General features: G+C 37.4%; 1 protein-coding gene and 2 long non-coding RNA genes across 3 annotated transcripts; 2 read left to right on the top strand and 1 right to left on the bottom strand.

The window, feature by feature from the left end:
• Nucleotides 1-8,588: 8,588 nt before the first annotated feature.
• Nucleotides 8,589-9,071, bottom strand: LOC142179893 (uncharacterized). Its single transcript, XM_075250784.1, has one exon. It carries the CDS (start codon nt 9,069-9,071, stop codon nt 8,589-8,591), a length of 483 nt encoding a protein of 160 aa, XP_075106885.1.
• Nucleotides 9,072-18,557: 9,486 nt separating this feature from the next.
• LOC107779653 (uncharacterized) lies at nt 18,558-20,991 on the top strand. The gene is made up of 2 exons (XR_001646659.2): nt 18,558-18,842; nt 20,751-20,991. It is a non-coding gene; the product is annotated as an uncharacterized LOC107779653 (long non-coding RNA).
• Nucleotides 20,992-21,457: 466 nt separating this feature from the next.
• Nucleotides 21,458-22,793, top strand: LOC142180201 (uncharacterized). The gene is made up of 2 exons (XR_012708367.1): nt 21,458-21,756; nt 22,422-22,793. It is a non-coding gene; the product is annotated as an uncharacterized LOC142180201 (long non-coding RNA).
• The last annotated feature ends 230 nt before the right edge of the window (nt 22,794-23,023 follow it).

Genomic DNA, 23,023 nt, shown 5'->3' with positions numbered 1-23,023 from the left:
GGCAACCACACTACAAGCTTGAACACTTTGTTTGAATTGTCTATATATATGACATTTTACCTCTCGTGAGCACTTGATGTTGTTATGAGCTTGTAAAAGCTAAGTGAGGTATGGTCGGGTTTTGAGTGGAACTATAGAAAAAGGAAAAAAGGTTCACTGTTTGAAAAATTGTGAGAGACACTTGTAGAGAATTGGAAAAAAAGAGTTTGATTGAGAAAAAAAGAGGAAAAAAAATTAGAACTTAGAAAAGAAAAAAATAGATTCCATGCTAGTGGTAGTTCTCATCTTGTTTGTGCTTAAAGATATTGGGAGCTTGATGCTATTATGAATGAAGATTGGGGTTTGGTTCAACATAAGCGTGGGTTTTGAATTATTAATGTATATGTATTAAAGTACTCAGGGAAGTAGAGTCACTATATCCAAATGTATCCTACCTGTCCCGCATCCTACATTACAACCAAAATAAAGTCCTACTTGATCTTTGATTGAATGAGCTCAATTAGTAGAGTATTACACTACGGGAAAACCTATGGTACATCTTCTCTGGCACACAAATTCTATTTCTTAGAGTGAGTTAATTCTTTCTATCTTGTGTTCCTATTTGCTCTTGAATTTATCGTGTGTGGAACTATTCTATATTGTTTGTGTGAGGGCACATGATTTGTGAAGGTAAGATAAATTCTTTGACCTCTGTGTTAGAGTAAGTGAGCATGTTGTGAAAATTGTGTGGTGCTTTTGAGTCGAGTCTTGAGGTTAGGATGTTATGATAGGGTGCCTAGTCTGTTTTAAATATTCTTGTCGTAATGCGTTAGGGAAGCTATCTGATAAGAAGTTCGTCTCAATGTGAAGTGCAGTTTGATTGCTCGAGGATGAGCAATGGTTTAAGTGTGGGGTGTTGATGGTAGGCTAGAATCACGTGTTTTAGTCATAGTTTACACTCTAATTACTGCACTTACTTGTGTTTGAGCTTAAAATGTTAGTGTATTAAACTTATTATATGTTTTATGCCTTACAGGAAGTGATTTCGAGTTAAAAAGATAACCGAGAGCTAAATTTAACAAGTTGGAGCTTTTTAGTCTGATTAAAAGCTCAAGGGATTAAACCAGGATGTGTTCGGGGGTCGGGAGCCAAGTTTGGATGTTAAAACGCGAAGAAAAAGAGTAAATCTGTAAAACCTCCACTGCTACGCCGCAGTGTATTTCTGCTGCTGCCCGTCAAAACATGCTTTCTGAACTTCTCTACTAGCGCCCCGCATGGGGCGGCGCGCCTGTTCAATTTTCTTATATTATTTATCCTGTTTCGACTTGGACAAGGTAATTTTGCATGGGCCCACTCCTAGAGGGTATAAATACACCAAAAAGACGTTTTTGAAGGGACTTTGGACCTTAAAACCTTTGGGAGAGCATTGGAGGCTACAAGACACGGAATTCCATCATCTTTCCATTAATTTAATATGAGAGTTTGGATTGTAGCGTTAGATTGATGCTTTCTTACTCTTTAATTACTTTTGTGATGACTTCCTTCATGATTTTGGAGTAGTTTACCTTATGGTTTGACGGATATGGTGTTTTGATAAATATTTGTAGAATTTAACTCTAGTTCTTACTTGAATTCGTTTATGGAGTTTTGAATTGTTGCAACTTTATTAATTAGTTTATTTAATTGAAAGAGGAATATCTTGGTGATTATCTTTGCATTATTTTATTTGATTTAATTCATTGATTCTCTTAAGTAATCTGAAGAATTTGTTGAATTGTTGATTAAATCAAGTCAGGAGAATATTCGAGAGACATTTTCTTAAGGACCAATCCATTAACGCATGCTTGCATACTTCACAATGCTTATATTAGTTCATCTCGCATGGTTAAGATTTAATTGAGAGAGGAGTCTTGACTACACGTTTGAACTAATCATCGGGTGAATTCGTGAGAATCATTAGAATATTAGAGTGAATTAAACTAGAGTTAAGTCCCAAATAACTAACTTGCACTTATCTTATCAAATCCTTATCCCTCACATTGATAAGAAACCACTTCGTGAATCCCCAATTCCTTGTTGCCAATTGTCAATTGCGTTATTTTAGTAGTTAAACTTAGATCATAATCATTTAACTCAAGTGTTGATCCTCCTGAATAGCGATTAAACCAGGAATTACTTGAACATTGTTTAAATCCAATCCTTGTGGAGACGATATTATACTATACTATCTTTGATTAGCGAGCATCAATTTTGTGTTGTGTTTTGCGCTCGTCAGCGTGGTGTACCCTATGTCTAAAATATCATCAACTAGGGAGTGGTGTACCCTATATTGGAAAATACAGCTAGGGATTGGTGTACCCTATACTGGTAAGTAGACTAGGGAGTGGTGTACCCTATGTCTAAAAGAATGATATCAGGGGGTGGTGTACCCAGCATTTAAGCTCTATCTATAAAGATATCAGGGAGTGGTGTACCCTGCATTTAAAATCAATCAACTAGAAAGTGGTGTAACCTATGTTGGAAAATACAGCTAGGGATTGGTGTGCCCTACACTGGTAAGGAGACTAGGGAGTGGTGTACCCTATGTCTAAAATAGCATCAACTAGGGAATGGTGTATCTTATATTGGAAAACAAAGCTAGGGATTGGTGTACCCTATACTGGTAAGGAGACTAGGAAGTGGTGTACCCTATGTGTAGGAATGTCATCAACTAGGGAGTAGTGTACCCTCTGTTGGAAAGTGCAGCTAGTGATTGGTGTACCCTATACTACCATGATTTTGAATTTTCTATCCTTTTTTATCTTTTATTTATTTATTTATTTATTTATTTAGAGAATGAGTAAAATGCGGGAAAGAAGGACTTACCTATTTGAGAGTTTTGTTGTTGCAGACTGTTTTTAGTCTCCGCGCGATTTCCCTTTTGGTTGCACCTGCTTCTCGCAAGGTTATTTTTTGGATTGCACTTGTTTCCTATTTTTCAGCAAAGAGCAATTGTTAGTTCAAAACAATGGTTGGTTTGTGGCCTTGAATGTTTCAATCACTTGATGTCAGCCGATCTTCTTTTGATGATGATTTCAACTGCAACTAGATACCGATTGCATTTCTGGCCCCGGAGAAACTTTGGCTTTTCAAAATTTTAATGGCGGTTGGTCGCGTGGGACTAAACCTTTTTCAACTTTATTTTGCCTTTGTAGCATTTCACTTTCGACTTCTTTCTTCCGAAGCTTTCAATTTCAGAGCATTGGGGAACCTTTAGCTTTTCAAACTTTGCAAGATGGTTAGTCACGTAGGACTTAACCTTTTCAACTTCATTTTGCCCTTGTAGGCACTTCAATTTGATTTCCTCCTTCCAAGAGTTTTCGATTTCGAAGCATCAGATACCATGGCCAGTCGGGGTTGACTTGATACCCTTGCCGAGGTTGGGTGACTTTTGAATATATTAGCTTGTGTCGAACGAGAGCCCTGTAAATCAGTCTTGCCATCTCTTCTTTGCCTTATTTTATTTTTGGAACAAAATTAGACCGAAAGGGATTCAAAGAAAAATAAGCAATGGAATAGAGAATGAGTTTAAACAAGAGGTGTCCCTCTCGGGGAACAGAAAGACGGACTTATCTGGGTGTACATGCGGACTTCAATGAACATGACATGCCTTTTGGACTGGATGCCTGATTTGTGTAAACCGTCCGACTCTTAGAAACTTATCACAACGTTTGCCTTGAAATCGAGAAACCTTGTCCAGGACTGTGTTGATGCCATGGCTGTGAGGAAACTCTTTTCGATCAGTAGTGCCCTTTGCGGGTTTTCATCAGTTCACCTCTCTCATTTCTCTTCTCACCATCGCCTTATAATGTCATTTGCGGGTTTTCACTAACAAGACTCTCTCATTTTCATTCTCTCTACTCATCATCGTCTCAAGGTGCCCATGAGGGTTTTCACCAACAAGGCTCTCTCATTTTATTTCTCTCATTTTGTTTACATCAGATCCAAGTAACTGTATTCTCCAATTCTTGAACATTCTCGATGATTGATCGGAAGGACTTGAAAAGGATTTGGGTAAAAAGAATTTGGTTTGAATTACAACTTTGGAACATTTTGGTGAAACCATCGCCGAACCATTGTAACATCTACCCTAGTTTTCACTTTTGGGGGTATGTGGATTTTTATTTTGGTGTGACCGAACGCCAGAATGAGGCTGCCTACATATCCTTTCGGAATAAGGTTGAACGTAGTTCAATTACATGAACTTGTTTTGATTTTTGTTTTGTTTTTCTTTTCTTTCTTTCTTTTTTTCCCTTTTTCTTTTCACTTTTCTTTTGTTTTCAATAATAACTTCCAGGTTCCAAATAGAATAATCAAAGAAAGGGAACCGGCTCAAATGGTTTGCAAAGGGTTGATAGTGTTTGGGTAGCGAGAAAGAAAGCCTTCGTCATCCCAATCAAAAAATGTTAAAGCTGCGTAAAGGGTCAACCATAATACCTTTTGAACGCGTCTGCATTGACAGCTGTCTCGGCGACATTTCCTTCGATTTCTCCCAAATATAGCGCTCTTTTTGGCAGCACTCTTGTCAAAATGTACGGACCTTTCCAATTTGGGTCGAATTTTTCTTTAGCTTCCTCGTGATGCAGAAGAATACGCCTCAAAATAAGTTGCCCCACTTCAAGTTTTCTGGGCTGCACTTTCTTGGTGTAGGCACGGGCCATTCTTTGCTGGTACAACTGCCCATGGCAAACTACAGCTAATTGCTTTTCATCAATCATAGTCAATTGTTCCAACCGGGTTTTGACCCATTCATCATCCTCGATCTCGGCTTCAACAATGATCCGAAGAGAGCGAATCTCAAATTCTACAGGTATTACAACTTTAGTGCCATAAACTACTAAGTAGGGAGTGGCCCCAATTGATGTGCGCACGGTTGTGCGATATCCCAATAATGCAAAAGGCAACTTTTCATGCCATTGTCTCGAACCCTGAACCATTTTCCTGAGGATGTTTTTAATGTTCTTGTTTGAAGCTTCAACGACGCCATTAGCTTTGGGACAATAAGGGATAGAATTACGATGCATAATTTTAAATTGTTCGCATACCTCCCTTATCAAGTGGATGTTCAGATTTGCAGCATTGTCTGTAACGATAGTTTTAGGAATACCAAAACAACAAATAATTTTGGAATGCACGAAGTCCAACACTACTTTCTTAGTGACGACTTTGAAAGTGACCGCTTCAACCCACTTTGTGAAATAATCAATGGCAACCAAGATGAATCTGTGCCCATTTGAAGCTTTCGGCTCAATTAGCCCAAAAACATCCATACCACAGGCAACGAACGACCAGGGCGCTGACATAAGATGAAGTGCCGAAGGCGGTGAATGAATCATGTCACTGTGTATCTGACATTGATGGCATTTTCGACAAAACTAAAACAATATTTTTCCATGATCATCCAAAAATAACCTGCCCGGAGGATTTTCTTTGCCAATATATACCCGTTCATGTGGGACCCACATACTCCTGAATGCACTTCGTTTATAATCATATCAGCTTCTCGAGAATCTACACACCTTAACAGATTTAGATCTGGAGTTTTTTTGTACATAATTTCCCCACTCAAAAAAAAACTGCTTGCAATACTTATGATAGTTCTCTTTTGATCCCCACTAGCTTGCTCGGGATATTCTTTTGTTTTTAAGAACCTTTTGATATTATGATACCATGGCTTACCATCTATCTCCATTTAAATTGCGTTACAATAACTGTTCCTTTCTTGAACCTGAATTTCCAACGGGTCAATATTATCATTATCGGGGTACGACAACATTGAGGTCAAAGTAGCTATTGCATCTGCTAGCTCATTGTGGTATTGGGGAATATACTTGAACTCGACGGACTTAAACCAGTTACTGAGATTTTCCACATGTTGCCTGTAGGGGATGCGTTTGATATTCCGAGTTTCCTACTTGGGCTTGCCGAATAATTAAATCAGAATCCCCATGATTAATAACTCTTGTACATCCAGATTAACTACCATGTTCATGCCCATGATGCAGGCTTCATACTCGACAGTATTGTTTGTGCAAAAGAACCGAAGCCGGGCTGTGGCCCGATAGTGTTGACCTGTGGGCGAGATTAGAATTTCCCCAATCCCTATCCCTTTTGTATTTATAGCCTCATCAAAGAACATTTTCCAGGAATTGATGTTCTCTGGAATCACTTCAACTGAGTTTACTTCCTCATCCGGCAAGTAAGTGCTTAAGGGTTGCTATTCATCATCGACCGAGTTCTCATTTAGATGATCCGCCAAGGCTTGAGCTTTCATTGTCGTGCGAGTGACATAGACTAATATCAATCTTGGTGAGCAGGATCTGCCACTTTGCTAACCTTCCAGTGGGCATCGGCTTCTGGAATATGTAATTTAAAGGATCCATTTTTTATGAGGTATGTTGTGTAATCTAACAAGTAATGTCTCAGCTTTTGGGCGACCCAAGTTAGGGCGAAGCAGGTTCTCTCCAACATAGTGTACTTGACTTCATAACTGTTGAACTTCTTGCTCAGATAATATATGGCTTGTTCTCTCTTCCTGGTTGCACCATGTTGCACAGAACACAACCGAAAGAATTTTCGAGGACTATCAGATACAACAATAAAGGTCTTCCTGGTTCGGACGGAACCAACACCGGCGGATTTGACAGATATTCTTTGATTTTATTAAAAGCTTCTTGACACTCATATGTCCATTTGATTGTTGTGTCTTTCTTCAACAACTTGAATATGGGCTCACAAGTGGTGGTAAGCTGAGCGATGAATCTACTAACGTAATTCATCCTCCCTAGCAGACCCATAACCTCTTTCTTGCTCTTCGGAGGTTGCAAATCCCGAATAGACTTTATTTTTGTCAGAGTTAATTCGATACCCCTCCGACTGATTATAAACCCCAAGAGCTTCCCAGACAGAACTCCGAATGCATATTTAGCTGGGTTTAACTTCAAATCACACTTGCGCAACCTCTCAATGAATTTCCTCAGATCCCGCACATGGTCTTCTTGCGTTCTAGATTTAATGATCACATCATCCACGTATATCTTAATCACCTGATGCATCATGTCATGGAATATGGCAATCATAGCTCTCATATAGGTTGCCCCGGCATTTTTCATACCAAACGGCATGACCCTGTAACACTAAGTGCCCCAAGGTGTGGTAAAAACAGTCTTTTCTGCATAATAATCCACGAAAGCCCGTATCTCGTGTTTAGCATAATTGTCAATAAGAATGTAGATATTTGGCAATGGAAAGTTGTCTTTGGGACTCGCCTTGTTCAAATCCCGATAATCAATACAAACTCAGATATTTCCATCTTGCTTTGGTACCGGTACCACATTAGCCAGCCAAGTGGTCTATCGGACCACTCGGATCACATAAGCTTTTAATTGTTTTGTGACTTCTTCCTTAATCTTATCACTGATGTCAGTTTTGAACTTTCTTTGCTTTTGTTCGACAGGGGAATAACCAGGATAGGTAGGCAGTTAGTGTACCACCAAATCAACACTCAACCCTGGCATATCATCATAAGACCATGCAAACACGTCTTTGAATTCAAACAAAAGTTGGATCAAGGCATATTTAGTTCTCTCATCAGTGTGGATGCTTATCTTGGTTTCTCGGACCTCTTCTGAATGGCCCAAATTGACTAGCTCAATTCCATTTAAGTTTGACTTAGGCTTATTCTCAAATTGTTCCAATTCTCGATTTATTCCCCCAAAAGCCCCATCTTCGTCATATTCCGCATCTTGATTCATTATTTCAAAGTTAGACAACATTTTAGGATCTGAGCATGAAGTCCGCAAGTATGTCATGTTACTAAAGTTCGCATAATTAGAACCGAAAAGAGAAAGATAAGAAAAATAGCAAAATAAAAAAAAGGAGACATATATGAACGATAAATATTGGTTTCATTTCATTGAATTGAAAGATATAAGGGTTTACATCATAATTTAAAGACAGTAAAGTAAAAACATTCGAGTTACACCCTGAAATAACCCGTAATGCAGAAAAAATATCAAGACTGAACTACCGGGATTCCTGCCTGACGGGGAACAAGGTAGCCTCCCAGTTCTGGAGCTTGAAATCTGGTCCCATATACTGTACCTCGGAACGACTCGTGCCTTCCCCTAGTTGGACCCTGTCGAATTCGTACAACATTTATTTCAGAGCTCCGCAAATATCATCAATTTCTTCGGCCGTGAAGGCCTCTTCTTCTTCCTCCACATACTTTTGTTTCAAAAATGATCGGGAGAGATGCGGGATGGGATGTGACAGGACCCACCTATTTTCTTTGCATTTTCCAGCCCATGTTCTGTCAGCCAATGTAGCTCGGAAACTGGCTTCTCATTCACAACCAAGGAAATTGGCTAAGTAATGCCCTGCAGGGATGCCCCGAGCCCCTTTTTGGGCTTGTACCCATTTTTGATCATCTGGATTGCAACCATAGTTGAAGCATTAGACAAACAAGATTGAGGTAGTTGGGCCCCCTCTTCAAACTGGTCAGCGACCACAATTTCAAAAGCTTGATATACGATGTGCTCATTGCCCTCCCTGACTTCAAGACACGGGACTTAGGGGTCCCAGTACATAGATTGCTCGTCTTTTTCATGGACCAAAATTTCTTGATTGTCATACTCAAACTTGACCATTTGATGGAGAGTGGATGGAACAGCTCCAGCGGCATGAATCCATAGTCTGTCGAGAAGGAAATTGTACGAGGTTTCCATGTCCAAGACTTGGAAGGTTACCTCAAAGTCCACAGGGCCAATATTTAAGACTAGATCAATTTCTCCGATTGTATCCCTCTTAACCCCCATCGAAGGCTCGTACACAGACATTGTTAGCCAGAATTCTTTCTGTACTGATTTCCATCCTCTGGAGCGTTGAGAGGGACACATATCTACTCCAGACCTACCATCCAACATCACCCTTTTCACATAGTAGCACTCACATTTAACAGTCAGGTGGAGGGATTTGTTGTGGACAACTTCCTCTACATGCAAATTATCATGGCTAAATGAGATCTTATTGACCTCGAAAAATCTCTCGGCCATACTTTCCAATTGGGCAACAGTAGAGATAGAAGTGAGATCTGGGAGGGAGTTTTTCAGAGTTGATTAATTATCGAGTATTTTGAAGTTTTCATTTTCCTAAAGAATTCCTCCACATCTTCATTGCTCGCGGGTTTTTTAGATGGCATCTGGTTGTCCCTGTTTTGTTTAGATTTCCTTAGCTCATCCGGGGTATAGTACCTCCCCGATCGAGTCATCTCATTAACTTCCTCCACAACTTGTTTCCCTTTATAAATGATAACTGTCTTGCTATAATTCCAAGGGAACGCAGTAGGATCTTTCATCGGTGTTTGTGGTGCGGGACTGATAACCACAGGCTCAGTCAGCCTTGGTGATATTATCGGCCCCCGCGCCACATGTGTTCACTTCGGTGTGTACAACCTTGGCACGTTCAATGTAACTTTCCTTTCATCAAACTTCTTTGGATTGGTGAGGACAAGCTGTTCTTTCCTCGGGGCTTTTGGAACATAAAGAACCAAGTTCTTGGCGGGTGTCGGCACAACTTTCGTTTTAACGGCCGGAGGGACTAGAGCTATTTTATTTTCAGTTTTTTGCCATTTTTGCTGTTGCTTTAGGTTTTGCCTCCGAACTAGCGATGGCAACAATGGCCTTCAGCGTCAGGTTAAATTCTTTATCATCACATATCATACCGATAATTGTCCCATTATTATGAGCATGCAATGGATTATTAGTCACATTGGGAGCCTCCTCGTCCCTCAGCACAATTCCTTTAGCTTCAATCAAGTCTTCAACCGACCTCTTGAGGGTCCAGCAATCTTTTGTATTATGGCCTACCACCCCCGAATGGTATGCACATATGGCATCAGCCCTATATGTCGGAGACTCAGAATTTGGCCGATTCGGAGCCACATGTTGCAGTAAACCCAATTGGGTTGACTTCTGGAGCAAACTCGAGTATGATTCACCAATGGTGGTGAAATGGTTTCTTCTGGGAGGCTTTACGATATGAGGATTATATTGGGGTGTATTTTGTGGTGGGCGAGGATTATATGGTGCTTGGTAATGATGGTTATTTTTGAGAGGTGGAGCTCGGTTTTGATTGTAATTTTCCTGTGGCCATATGTAAGATTGTGCGTTCAACACCGCATAGGGAGGTAGTTTCACGACGTATGCAGCATAGTGGTGCGGGTAGTAATGTTGTGGGGGTTCGGGATGGCATATAAGATTGGTTAAACGTTCTGGAAGACCCCCTTGAGCTCGAAGCCATCATGGTTCCCTTTTCTCTCTTTTTCCGATTGGCCAGACACCCGAGTCATTTTGGATGGCTTGCGATGTAGCTTTAAGGGCTGCCTGACTCAATATCCTTCTCGTTTTCAACTAATTTTCAATAATTTCCCTAATATTTATGGCTTCGGCAAATGGCTTTCCCATGGCAGACATCATATTCTGGAAATAATCAGCCTCTTGGGCCTGTAAGAAAACCGTGACCATCTTTGTCTCATCCATTGGAGGCTTCACACGGGCAACCTGTTCATGTTAATTAACAACATACTCACGGAAACTTTTCGTGGATTTCTGTTTCAGATTAGATAGGGAGTTTCTGTCCGGAGCAATATCCACATTGTATTGAAATTGTCGAACAAAATCTCTAGCAAGGTCGTCCCATACGTGCCAGTGAGCAATTTCCTTGTCCATATGCCATTTAGAGGCAATTCCTACCAGACTCTCTCCAAAGTATGCCATCAGGAGTTCCTCTTTTCCACCATCGCCCCTTAACTGGTTGCAGTACCTTTTCAAATAAGCAATCGGGTCTCCGTGCTCGTCATACTTTTCAAATTTTGGTGTTTTGAAACCAGCTGGAAAATGGACATGTGGAAACATGCACAAGTCAGAGTAGGAGACACTCTTTTGGCCACTCAGGCCTTGCATGTTCTCTAAACTCTGCTCCAGGCTTTTCATTTTTTGAGCCATTTCTTCTTGCTTGGGATTTTTGAATATTCTTTCTGGTTCAGCCAGAAACTCATACTGTGGATAGTGAGTATATGAGATCGGAGTGATATAGGTCACATCCCACTGAAATTGTAGGGCCTGGAATGTGAATGTCGGAGGTTCAAAACATAGCCTGGGCACGCTCGGTTGCGCGGCGGTGAAGATAGGCACTGTAGAGAATAATGTTGAAGGTGCCCCGGAAACCGGCGCCTGGGGGCGAACCACAGAAGGCATGCCGGGAGCGTTAGGCGGTATTGGAGGGTACTCGCATGAGATAAACGGATTGGTTATAGGGACGTTGGTAGACCCACCCGACCTTAGGATCAACTCAGGGAATCCAGGAATTGCACTCCGGCGTTTCCCTACCATTATTAGACCAGGCGTCCCACATTTCAACATGCGGAGACGCAACATCTTATCCTCTTCAATAGTTGCTGATTCTGGTTTTGAAATAGCTAGTGTTAGGCTATCCTCAGGTTGATTATGTGTAGATTGCTTTCAGAGGCCATCAAAATCTTTCCTTTAGATCTTGTGAAGTAGGGATTGAAAGTCAGATTACTAATAAAAACCAACCACCTGAATAGAACCTCGCTTAATTGCAAGCACAACAATTTTGTTACTTTTGAAATATTTAACATATAAGAAATCGCACGTTGGGATGCAATGCAGCTAAATAGTTAAACGCTTCTACCATGTGTTTGCAACGATCGCATGTTTCATCCCTGCTTTTAATGTCTACTCTTTTCTTCCGTTTCTTGTTCTCTTTTTCTCTTTTATTTTATCGCTCCAAGTTTTTCTCTTTTGTCTTTTGTCGCTCTTTGTTTTTCTCTTTTTGTTTTGTCACTCTTTTTGTTGATTTTTTGCTCAGTTTTATTTATGGTTATGATCACATCCGATGGGGATTGCCTACGTATCATGACGCCGCATGAATCAGATCATTACGTAATTCAAGAAAATTGAGAAAAATAAAAGAATTATTAATATTTATTTATTTTCTTTCATTTTTTGAAAGGAAAACTCCTAAGGATTCTTTTCTTTTTCTTTTTCTTTTTGTTTTGAATTTTGCGAATTTCGAAAGTAGAAAGAAAAATATATATTTTCTTTGGATATCGATTCGTTTTCTTTTTTTCTAAAGAAGAAAAATATATATTTTTTGATTTTGAAAGTTGCCTTTGGATTTTTCGAAAGAAAGACTTCTAAGAAAATATTTCCAATTTCTGAGTTTTCTTTTAAATTTTCGAAAGAAAATTTTCGAAGAAGAACGAAAATATTTTTGGAATTCAATTTTTTTTCTCTTTATGAAATTTACGACGAATGACTTCTAAGAAGAAAGAGAATATTTTTTTTGGGTGTTTTTGTTTTTGATTTTTTTGAAATTTTTGGGAGAAAGACTTCTAAAGAAGTAAAAAATATATTTTGCGATTTTGATTTCTTTTTTATTTTGTTTGTTTTCATTTTGTTTTCGAATGAAAGACTACGAAAAGAAGGAAAATATTTTTCGGCTTAAAAATTTTTATTTGGGATTTTCTAAGGGGCGACTTCTACAAAAGGAATTAATGGAAACTATTTTTTTTTTTTTTTGAAAGTTGGGGCCGGACCCAATTAAGATTGCCTACATATCTCACATCTGCGTAGTTCGGGCAAAGCAGGGGAAATATGACACTTAAAAATTTTGGGTTATTTTTAAATGACCTTTCTTTTCTTTTTCAAAATGAAATTCGACAGAGTTTCAGGGTTTTTCGAATACCGAAATTTTTGAAAATCGGATGAATTTTCTCTCTCCTACCTCTCACTACTATTTTTTTCCAATTTTCTGTCAGTATTCTAGAAACCGATCAACATGCAAACCAGATCAAATAAAATGCACAAGTAGCATGTAAGATGCATCAGGATGGTCTTGTAATTTTGGGTACACATGTCCTAGATGGACCCAACCCCTATGTTGAGTCTCCAAAGTCTAATGCACGTGATGCAAACAAACGTTCCTACTAGGGATCTAACATGAGGCTTTGTTATTCTAGTTTTAACTCTTGGGGGAATGTTTTAGACCTGGCTTACCCAAGCGGACATTTCGAGCCGAGGTGGGGGCAACGTACTAGGAGCACAAAAGTCTACTCGACCTAGTTACTGACCCAACCTCGTTCTAATTGGTATGACCTCTAACAAAAAAGTGGGTCACGCACATGTGTGCACCATAAATTCAGAAGACTCAGAAGGGAGGCATAAGAAGACAGTTTAATACAGTCCAAGTAATATCAAAGCGATAAATGAGCGACACTTAGCACATTAGGCCAACAAACACAGTAATATCATACAATTAATAAAGACAAGTACAAATCACATTACAAGTTCGAATTCTTAACCCTGAACAAGAAGTTGTGGGTTCTTATCCCTAGCAGAGTCGCTAGAGCTGTCACACCTCCTTTTTATGGGGAAAGGAGTTTTTTCAATTTAAGTGATATTATTGAAATTGGATTAATTTATTTTAATTAGAGTCGCCACTTGGAATAATTATTTACGGCGTCCCAAGTCGCCATTTATTTTGAATCCCAAATCAAGAAAATTTGACTCTGTTTAAAGTCTGCGAAACACAAAAAATCGGGTAAGGAATTCTGTTAACTCGGGAGAAGATGTTAGGCATTCTCGAATTTTGCAATTTTAGCGTGGTTGCTTTATCATCATACCGAAATTAATTAATTGTTAATCACATATTTTTAAACCTATGTGCATTTTACCTTTTACCGCTTTTAAATTACTTTGATTATTACATTATGAATTATGTTTGAAACAGACCACATGTGTGTGAATCCATTTTATTTAGTGTGCTAGAAATCATGTCACGCGGACGTGTACATGCTTAATAACACTCTATTATTTATTAAGATTGTTTGGCCAAAGTCGCGCGAATGAGTACTTTGATTTATTTCTAAAATCATAATTATGTCACGCGAATGTGTACATAATTACAATAATATATTAAATCGCGCTTAAAGCATTCTACGATGTTCAAAAGTATTTTATTTGTTTTCCTAAATTCGAGACTAGCGAAAAGGAGAAGCATTATAGAATTTAATTTGTGGGAAAAAATGTATATTGGATAATGGATAGCAAGGAGCCTACAACTAATTTGTTTTGAAATGAATGGGTTAAACTTGGTCTTTGCTACAACCTGATAATTGAATATGTAAGAAACGGGGATATTCTGAATAAATGGTTTAAATCCACTAAGGCATTTGCATTATGCAACTATGTCCCTCTTCATTGTTTAAATAAAATTGTTTGGACATTTGGGCAATAAGGTATTACTCTGTTGGTGGATCAGATAACAACAAAATGGGCTCAAGTGTTAAGCCTACACCTATTTAGCCTTTTACACGTATAACCAGCAGTGGGTCCATTTGACTCTGCACCACTAGGTGGCCTGTAACATTGTGTTCCAGGCTCCTTTTGAATTTCAGGCCCATAATCAGGCTTCATCATAGCAAAACAAACAACTCAAATTCCAGAATCCACATTTACTCTGGATTTAACATTTTTAACACTAATTGTCGAACATTTTTTTTTTACACATAACAGGAATATAATTGACTGGAATCATCCTCATTGCATTTGTACTTGCATTCAAATCTTAATCTAACAAAACTCTAACATTTAACTCCACAAATCATTTAAATTAAAGCTACATGTCACAAATTCATATTACAATTCCAAATATAAAAAATTATACTTCTATTTGAGCAAAATCTATATTGATTTCAAACACCTCTGACGGCCCTATTTTGGCTTTGCAATTTACATATTTGACCAACTAGTGGCCAAATCTATGAATTACAGCTATGTTCATTGCAGTAAAGTCCCTTCCCTGTCATGAGCTTAACTACTAGGCACTTCTCAACCCATCATCAGGAACACATTCGAATCAAAATTCACACTCAAACAATTTGTGATACAGAAATGTCAATAGGAAAAATTAATCAGAAGCATGCATCCTTTGTTCAACCACAATTCCAGGTATTTTACACATATTGTATAAACATCTCACATATATGTGAACATAAGCATCGCATGAATACAATAACACAACTGAAACTCATAAAAATAACAAAGAATTCTGATTATGTTGAAGTTCAAATTGTACAAGTTTATAGATGTGTACCTAGACTTGAAAACAAGCCGGAATAGCCAAATAAAGGTAAAGAAATGAAGAATGAAGCTCAGTAAATCCAGGAACAAGAAGAATCAACAAATCAGCACCTTTAACAGCTCAATCACTTGAGAAATCCCAGAATTATCAAATGGATGAATTAAAATTTGAAAACAGCTTCAAAATCTCCTTTTCTACTATGCTTTTCTCCTCTTTTTTGAAGTTTTTCTGTTGTTTTTCTTAAGAAACTTTGCAACTCAGATTTGGAGCTCTAGGGTTTTTAGCTGTTGATGTAATTTTTGCGTGTGTAAAAATGTATGAGAGTGTGTCTTTTTATAACAGGGATTTTAGGGCAACCTACAAATTTTTCTATTTCTTTTTCACCCTTGTAACTTTCTATTTTTACCCCTTTCCCCAAATTCTGACCTGTTTCTATTTTTTCTTTGCAGAGACAGTCCTTTTTTTTCTTTTTCCTAAAAGCTTCTTCTCTAACTAACTAAAATTTCCTAAGCTAATTCCCTAAATTGCCCTTCACCACTTTAATATTTGTAATTTTCAGAATTCAATCACTCTTTTTACTTTTGGCTCTTCTTTTACCTAATACTTAGCTTTACTAAATAACACACTCTTGGCCCTGGGCCAAGTCACCCTGGCCAAATGGCCCACACCATGCAACACCAACTCATCAAGACTAAATGGAAATCAAAATCACAGAAGACATCAATTGCTATTCCAATTTCAAGATTAAAATTAAATGAAACAATGATAGTACTAACTAATATGGCACCTCATTAACAATCAACTACCAATTTATCAACAGACCTTAGCACAATATAATCATAGCTAACTAAACATGCCCTCAATTAATCTGAAACGAACTACTAATTAATCTACTCTTAAACATGTAATGCAATCAGCCAAAATAAACGGATATCAATCAAACAGTAGACCGAACAACTAAAAAAAATGAAAATGAAGGAATGAAGAGAAGGATTACTCATGAAGACATCACTGCCGGCCTCAGGGAATCCAGGCAGTGGTCGATATCGCTACGCGGGCACTGATTCACGCTTGAAAGGCAAAGCCAATACTACATGTAATGATAACAACCATGATCATCCGAAGAATCAAATATAGGGAGATACTCCAAGGCTATGGAGGTTTGTCAATTTGAGATATTGAGGATTTTGACCGAAAAAGAAAGGACAAAGAAAACTATTCAAGCTCCGGCAGGTCAACGACAAGTTAACCAAAGTCCTACCGCCGTGAAATGATGTGAAACCAGTACCAATAGAAAGTACTCATCAAGGACAGTCATTTGGTGTAAGTTTTACCTCGAAACGGATCCATTCAAAAGGGGATGAAAAAAGATTATTTTTTTTTGGATCTGAGATCTTTAATTAGAGAAAATCAGGTGATCTTTTGGGGAAACAGATAAGATATTGAGAATAGAGGTGATGTGAGGGGTTGCAGGGTAGTATTTGGGGGTTGATTAATTGGAGGTGGGCCGCCGTCGTGGGCGATTTCCAGCAGCAGCGTGGGGCGGGGCTGAGAGAGAGAGAGAGGAGAAAAAAGGGGTTTGTGAGATAGATTGGGGGTAGGGGGTCAGTCTGAGATAGTTATATGTGGAAGGGATGGCCAGTTCACGATCGCTAATCTGTCGCTAAAACGCTCATATCTAGTAGAATTTCTTGATAATCCGTTGCTAATCCATCGTTGAATGATATTAGTGACGGATTTTTATATTTAGTTACAGAATTTGTCCGTCGCTAAAATCTGATTTTTTAGTAGTGGATGAGCACCAAAACGATGTCGTTTCGTTTAATGCAGGGGGTGGACTGGCTTGTTTGAATGGACTGGGCGTGCATCTCATGAACTTGGACCTCAAACACTCGGCCCAAACGACTTAGAAAACTCCGCAGCCCCCACCTCTCTTTACTCTTTGTTAATATTTCAAAATTAGCCACTTTAGACTCAGTTTCTATTTAAAAAATCAATTTTGTATGGCTAACCTATTTATCAATTTTAGCTAATGATTTACTAATGAACTAATTAATTAATTTTAAGAATACAAAATAATGGCAAAGCGACTAATGCATTTTTGTGATTTTTATCTAATTATGCCCTTAAAACTACGAATGAAAAATCTAAAAATGCAAAGATGAAATATTTACACTGTATTTATTTTTTGTAGCTATATTTTCAGCAAATTTATCATTTATAGCTATATTTAAATTTTATAGCAAATCCATGAAATAAGAGATTAATTGTTTTAAACTGAAACAATAGAGCAACAAACTCTCGTAGCTTAGTTGGTTTGCACTCGCTTAGTTAGCGAAGGTCTTGAGTTTGACTCCCAACAATAGTATTTTATATTTTTGTATTTCTGTATTTTGCCTTAGTTGTAGTTGTTGAAAGGATTCAAGATTTTCTATATGTTTAATAAATTTATTCTATTTGCGCAGCATAAACTTTTAATGTATCATTCGGTCTGAGAAACAAGGTGATCTCAATTTTTTTTTCAGATGGAGCTAGGATTTTTAGTTTATGAATTTTATTTTCCATAATAAGGCAGCTTACTAGGTTCTTTATAAATTATCTTTGGATGTTAAGTGAATTTTTCAACGGTCAAAGTAGGACTGGTTAGCTGGGGAGTTCATTATCCCTTGCCAGTCGTAGTATTGCACTACTACGAAGGAAAAATCACTCTCATTGAAGCGCTACTTAGCTCATAAGTTGTACCACTTGTGACTAACCATACAATAAATTATACTAGTATTTTTTTTAATTATAACATAACATCACTATGTTCCAGTGTTACGATCTTGATACTCTCTTGTGAAGATCCAAAAACTCCTGTAAGAAAGGTTTTGTGTTTTGTCCAATCCGTTCACCTTAATTTGTCTGTGCCTTGTCTGAAACTAACGCATATAAGACATACACACTACAAGAAATGTGCTTTTCTGTGACGGGTTATAGTGGCGACTATGATAGTCGCGGCAAAAATATGATATTACTGGCCACCGAATATATACTAAGTGGGCGTTTGGATATAAGAATTGTAAAATACCCCAAAAAAGTGAAAAAGTTTTTCAAATAAAAATGATATTTGAAAATTAGAGTTGTGTTTGGACATAAATATAATTTTGGGTTGTTTTTGAAGTTTTGTGAGTAATCTGAGTGAAAATTTTGAAAAATATTTTTTTGGAGTTTTTCAAAATGTCGAAAAATTTCAAAATGTATTTTCAAGTAAAAATTGAAAATTTTATGAACAAATTTGATTTCGGAAAAAAGTAAAAATTTTTTAGGAAAAAAGAAATTTTTTTTCTTATGTCCAAACGGGCTCTAAGTTTCCCATAAAACTGAAATACTTTTCGTGGCGACAGAAAAATTGTCGGCGCTAAAATATCTTTTGTCGCCACTTATGTGGAGCTTTTGTTTAGACCTTCTTAGTCGCCACTATTTCGTTTGTTTGGTATTGTTTAAATTTTTATGTAAATCCAAATCTACCCAAGCCCTAGTAAATCGACTTAATGCGGAATTGACCTTTCTGAGGGCTTTCTTTAAGGTAGCAATTTCACAATTTTGCTTCAGATCTGAAATCCTATATGATATCAACGCCTCTCCGCTACTGAATACGGTCCTTATCTCCAAAATCGGTAAGTTTCTCGTACTTATTAAACGATCATAAACTCTCATGCTATTGTATTTATCTTTTGATTAAATTTTTTTTATGAAGCAATAATATATATAAGGAACGGCATCTGTAGAGGCTTTTTTATTTATATCAACTGGATAATTTGAGTAGTGGCACAGGTTTGTATGCAAAAGGTAGTGCTGTACTTAGGATCTGTACATCCGAAATTGGCTTGGAATTAGTTTACAGTATAGAGAACTTCACGAAAATAGGAAAAACGAATTTCATTTGATGTATAGTGTGAGTTGAGATTGAAGAAAAGAAAAGAAAAGAAAAAGACTTTCCCAAGTAAAAGGTCTACTAAAAAGATATAGCCTGAGAGTTATATGACTAATTTGATACCTTCTGCTGATATGTGATGTGTAATGTGAGACTAGATATAGGAATTTAGAGGACTGCGCATCAGAATTTGACTATTTGAAAACCAATAGCTTAAATTTAATAATGCAGTAGGTAAGCATAAACAACTAATTAAATGTTCATTATGCAGATACTAGTTGTCTGGCCAAGTCCTGTTTTTGCTTTACTTGTGGATTAATACACATTTTAATACCTGCTTATTTTGTTGTTTCCTATGATTTTTTCTTTTCCCTAATAGGGATGTCGTGCTAAAAAAGTAGGCATGTGAAATTGAATCCTTCGTGTGAGTAATTTGAAGTATGTGAAAGAACAAATCGTTTGTATTGTGCAAGATGCAAGGTTCACTGGCATGCATATGGTAAATAACTACTATCAAATTCTAGTCCTTCTACCAGCTGCATTGTTCAACAATGGTAACTAATTGAAAATTGTATGAGAATCTCAAAGAAAACATTCCCCCTATGTGCGACATAAGGTAGAATGATTTTTATTCATCCTTGCTTCTTGGAAAATTGAACAGGTGCATTGCTACTCGTCCTATATGTGCGACATAATATAAATCTTCATTTTGTGCCTATATTCCTGATTTTCTATTCATTGTTAGGAAATTTAAGCGTTTGTTGCCTACTGTTTTGACCAAATTATAGGCATGATGAGTACTGAGTAGTATCATCTATGGCATACTCTGTCTCTCACATGAGAAGCGGTAGTCCTATAAACTTAAGACTAAAACTGTTTGATTCAAGAGATGCATCAATCTGTTGTTATCTCTCATTTGTTGCTTGCTACCCTGTTTGCTACATGCTTAGAAAATTTCTGGTTTAGCTAATGGTATTGCGATTCCTTAGCCTACTCTAGTCTCTGCTAATTTGTTCAAGCAGGTTAATTAGAGAATTGTTAAGTCATTTTGCAGGATCTTGTTTGCTTTGTCTAGTTCATTTTGCATGATCATGCTTTAAAAAATTATTGTCCTATCTCTGGTACTCTCTTCTTTATTGTGCTCCATGTGCCTAATTAATTATTATTATAATTTTTGGTTGAAATGTTAGAACATGTTATGATTTAGAAAAAGTGATAGTCTGAAAGTTGGTCTTCGTTCCTGTACCAATTTTTAAAAAGTTTATGTTCGATATCTTAAATAATCAAATTACAGTTAATAAGGTATTATATCTCATCCTGTATTACCTCAGAAGAAAGAAAAAGGTAGCTAGTTATCTAATACCTGATAAGAAACAATACAAGTTTTGTCATCGCGCTCTTTTTGTTTGAGGAAATTGTTTTATTAGCGTTTGTCTACATGGTGAACAGTTGGCTGTGAGTATGAAGCTTGTATCCGTTTATGTTATTGAGTTTGTTTGTATGATCTTATCCTATTATTTACTTTGTTATAGTTTCTGCCATCTTTTTCAAGATGATCCTAGAGTTTCTCAAAATCTAGTTCCTGCTTAATATTGAATTATCAAAGTGAACCTTTGCATTCTTCTTCTCTTTTTTTTTGTTTTGTTTTCAGCGACACAGATTCTTCAAAGATGGGAGCTGGTTGCCAAGAAGGAATTTGAAGATATTTTGTGGGTTTTTTTTTGGCCATGTTTATATACAACTACAATGTATTATGAAGTATTATGTACACTTCACATTATGATATCTGTTACACCCCGTAGTATTGTACGTTGGATTTGTAGTAAGATAATTGACATCAGTTCAAGGACAAGATTATTTTGAGGTTATAAGTATAATGTTATTTCAAATAAGTGATAAGTAAATTCGTGAAGGTGAGAGGGTAAACGAATCGAAGAAAATGAATTTCGTCGAAGTTTGACATTTTAAGAATTAGTACAAAACTTTATACTCTTTATATTAGGTTGGAAAATGTAGAATTTTAAAAATACATTTTGTGAAACATTTAAGTGAGATTTTTGGATAACTATTAGGTTTGCGTACACTCTATCTTTCCCAGATCCCACTTGTGAAATTTTACTAGGATGTTGTTGTTGTAGTAGTATTAGGGACATCATCCACGTGAGATATAGAAATTTGACAGTTGATATCTATTCATGTGCTTAAGGAGGTGATGCCAATGTTTAAAGACGTGTTGAGTTGTATGTATCAAAGGGGTCATGTCAAGGGAAAAAGTGACATTTACACCTTTATCTCCTTCTGTTAAGAATGCCATTAAGAAGACAACGTCCCATTCTTAAAATCCACAAAAATCTTATAGTAGCAACGTCCTATTCTTAGCATCAACAAAAATCTTTTGTTGAGATTTCACTTTAGGAAAATTAGTGATAATCTTAACCATGAAATACAGAAACTCTATTCCACACGAAATATTGTTCATAAGTTCTAAAGTGAATCGGGTATTACTTCGTAGTGATGTAAATTAACGTGAAGCGATTAAGAATGCAACCCAAGTTCGATCCAACGTCTATGACCTTCAACGAGCTTGTATGAGCATTCGAGGTTAAATGTTTATCAGAAGGATTTACTAGTCGTAGTCATGCAAAGATGGAATTGAGGTATGTTAAGGCTATCCTTTCTTTTCTTTTGGCATGATCCACACGATATAAACGAAATGAGCAAACGCGCAACTTTTATAAACGCCTCTATTCGTAGAAGCACTAGAGATGCCTATGTTCTTGATTTCCCATGTGTCTTATTATATCTTTTGTTCATGAGTCTCAGAAAAATACGTAGTTGATAAAGTTTATTCGAAAGTATATTGATCTTATGACATTCCGAGAAGTCTTATGAACTTACTTGTTATGCATTTCATTCATTTATATATGTACATTGACCCATGACCAGATGTCGTTATATACACGTATATTATATGTATATGGGATATGGGAAAAGGTTATGGCGTTATATACGCACCACCACCTGATCAGCTGGTATACGTTGATGATTTTTCCCACAGTGGCCGAGATGATATGATGGGATGCCCTTAGAGGCTTGATGATGCTATGTACGCATATACCTATGCATGATATGATATTTATGCGCATATGCATGACATTATAAATGTTTCATGATTCACAGAGCTATTCAGACTTACAGGTTGAGTCTTTTCCTCTATGTTTCTTTCATGTTTATTATATACGGCTTTTATGTCTTACATACTCAGTACTTTATTTGTACTGACATCTCTTTTTCCTGGGGACGCTGCGTTTCATGCCCGCAGGTTCCGATGGACAAGTTGAGAATCCTCCAAGTAGGCTATCAGCTCAGCGGAAGGTGTTAGTGCACTCCAATTACTCCAGAGTTTCCTATTTGGTCAGTATTATTTGGACAGGTATTGATTGGCATGGCGGTCCTGTCCCTACCTTTATGATATTTTTGTACTCTTAGAGGCTTGTAGACAGATGTCGGGTATATGAATACTAGTATTGCCTTGCCAGCCTATGTTTTGAGTATACAAATGATCATGTCGGCCTTATAGGCCCGTATATTATATGTATAAGTCGGTATGTCATGTTGGATCATCCTATGTCGAGTATTCCCTCATGTTTTATTCTAGTTATCTCATGACGGCCTTTCCGGTTCATTTACCAAAGATAGTATGATACGAAAGATACGTTACGTTGGTACTCGGTTGAGTAAGGCGTCGGGTGCCCGTCACGGCCCATTGGTTTGGTCGTATCAAAAGTATTATCAGAGCAGTTCTGTCCTAGGGAATCTATAAGCCGTGTCTAGTAGAGTCTTGTTTATGGGTGTGTTGTGCACCACACTTATCAGCAGGAAGCTACAGGGCATTTAGGACTGTCACTCTTTCTTCTTACTCTA

Source organism: Nicotiana tabacum, chromosome 4 (genome assembly GCF_000715075.1).
Source record: "Nicotiana tabacum cultivar K326 chromosome 4, ASM71507v2, whole genome shotgun sequence".
Lineage (NCBI taxonomy): Eukaryota > Viridiplantae > Streptophyta > Magnoliopsida > Solanales > Solanaceae > Nicotiana > Nicotiana tabacum.
The sequence above is the reverse complement of the archived record's forward strand: the minus strand, read 5'-3'. Positions and strand labels throughout refer to the sequence as shown.

What these genes read in the sequence shown, in the direction of transcription:
- LOC142179893 (XM_075250784.1), bottom strand. Translation starts at nt 9,071, where the DNA reads ATGGCCGAGAGATTTTTCGAGGTCAATAAGATCTCATTTAGCCATGAT.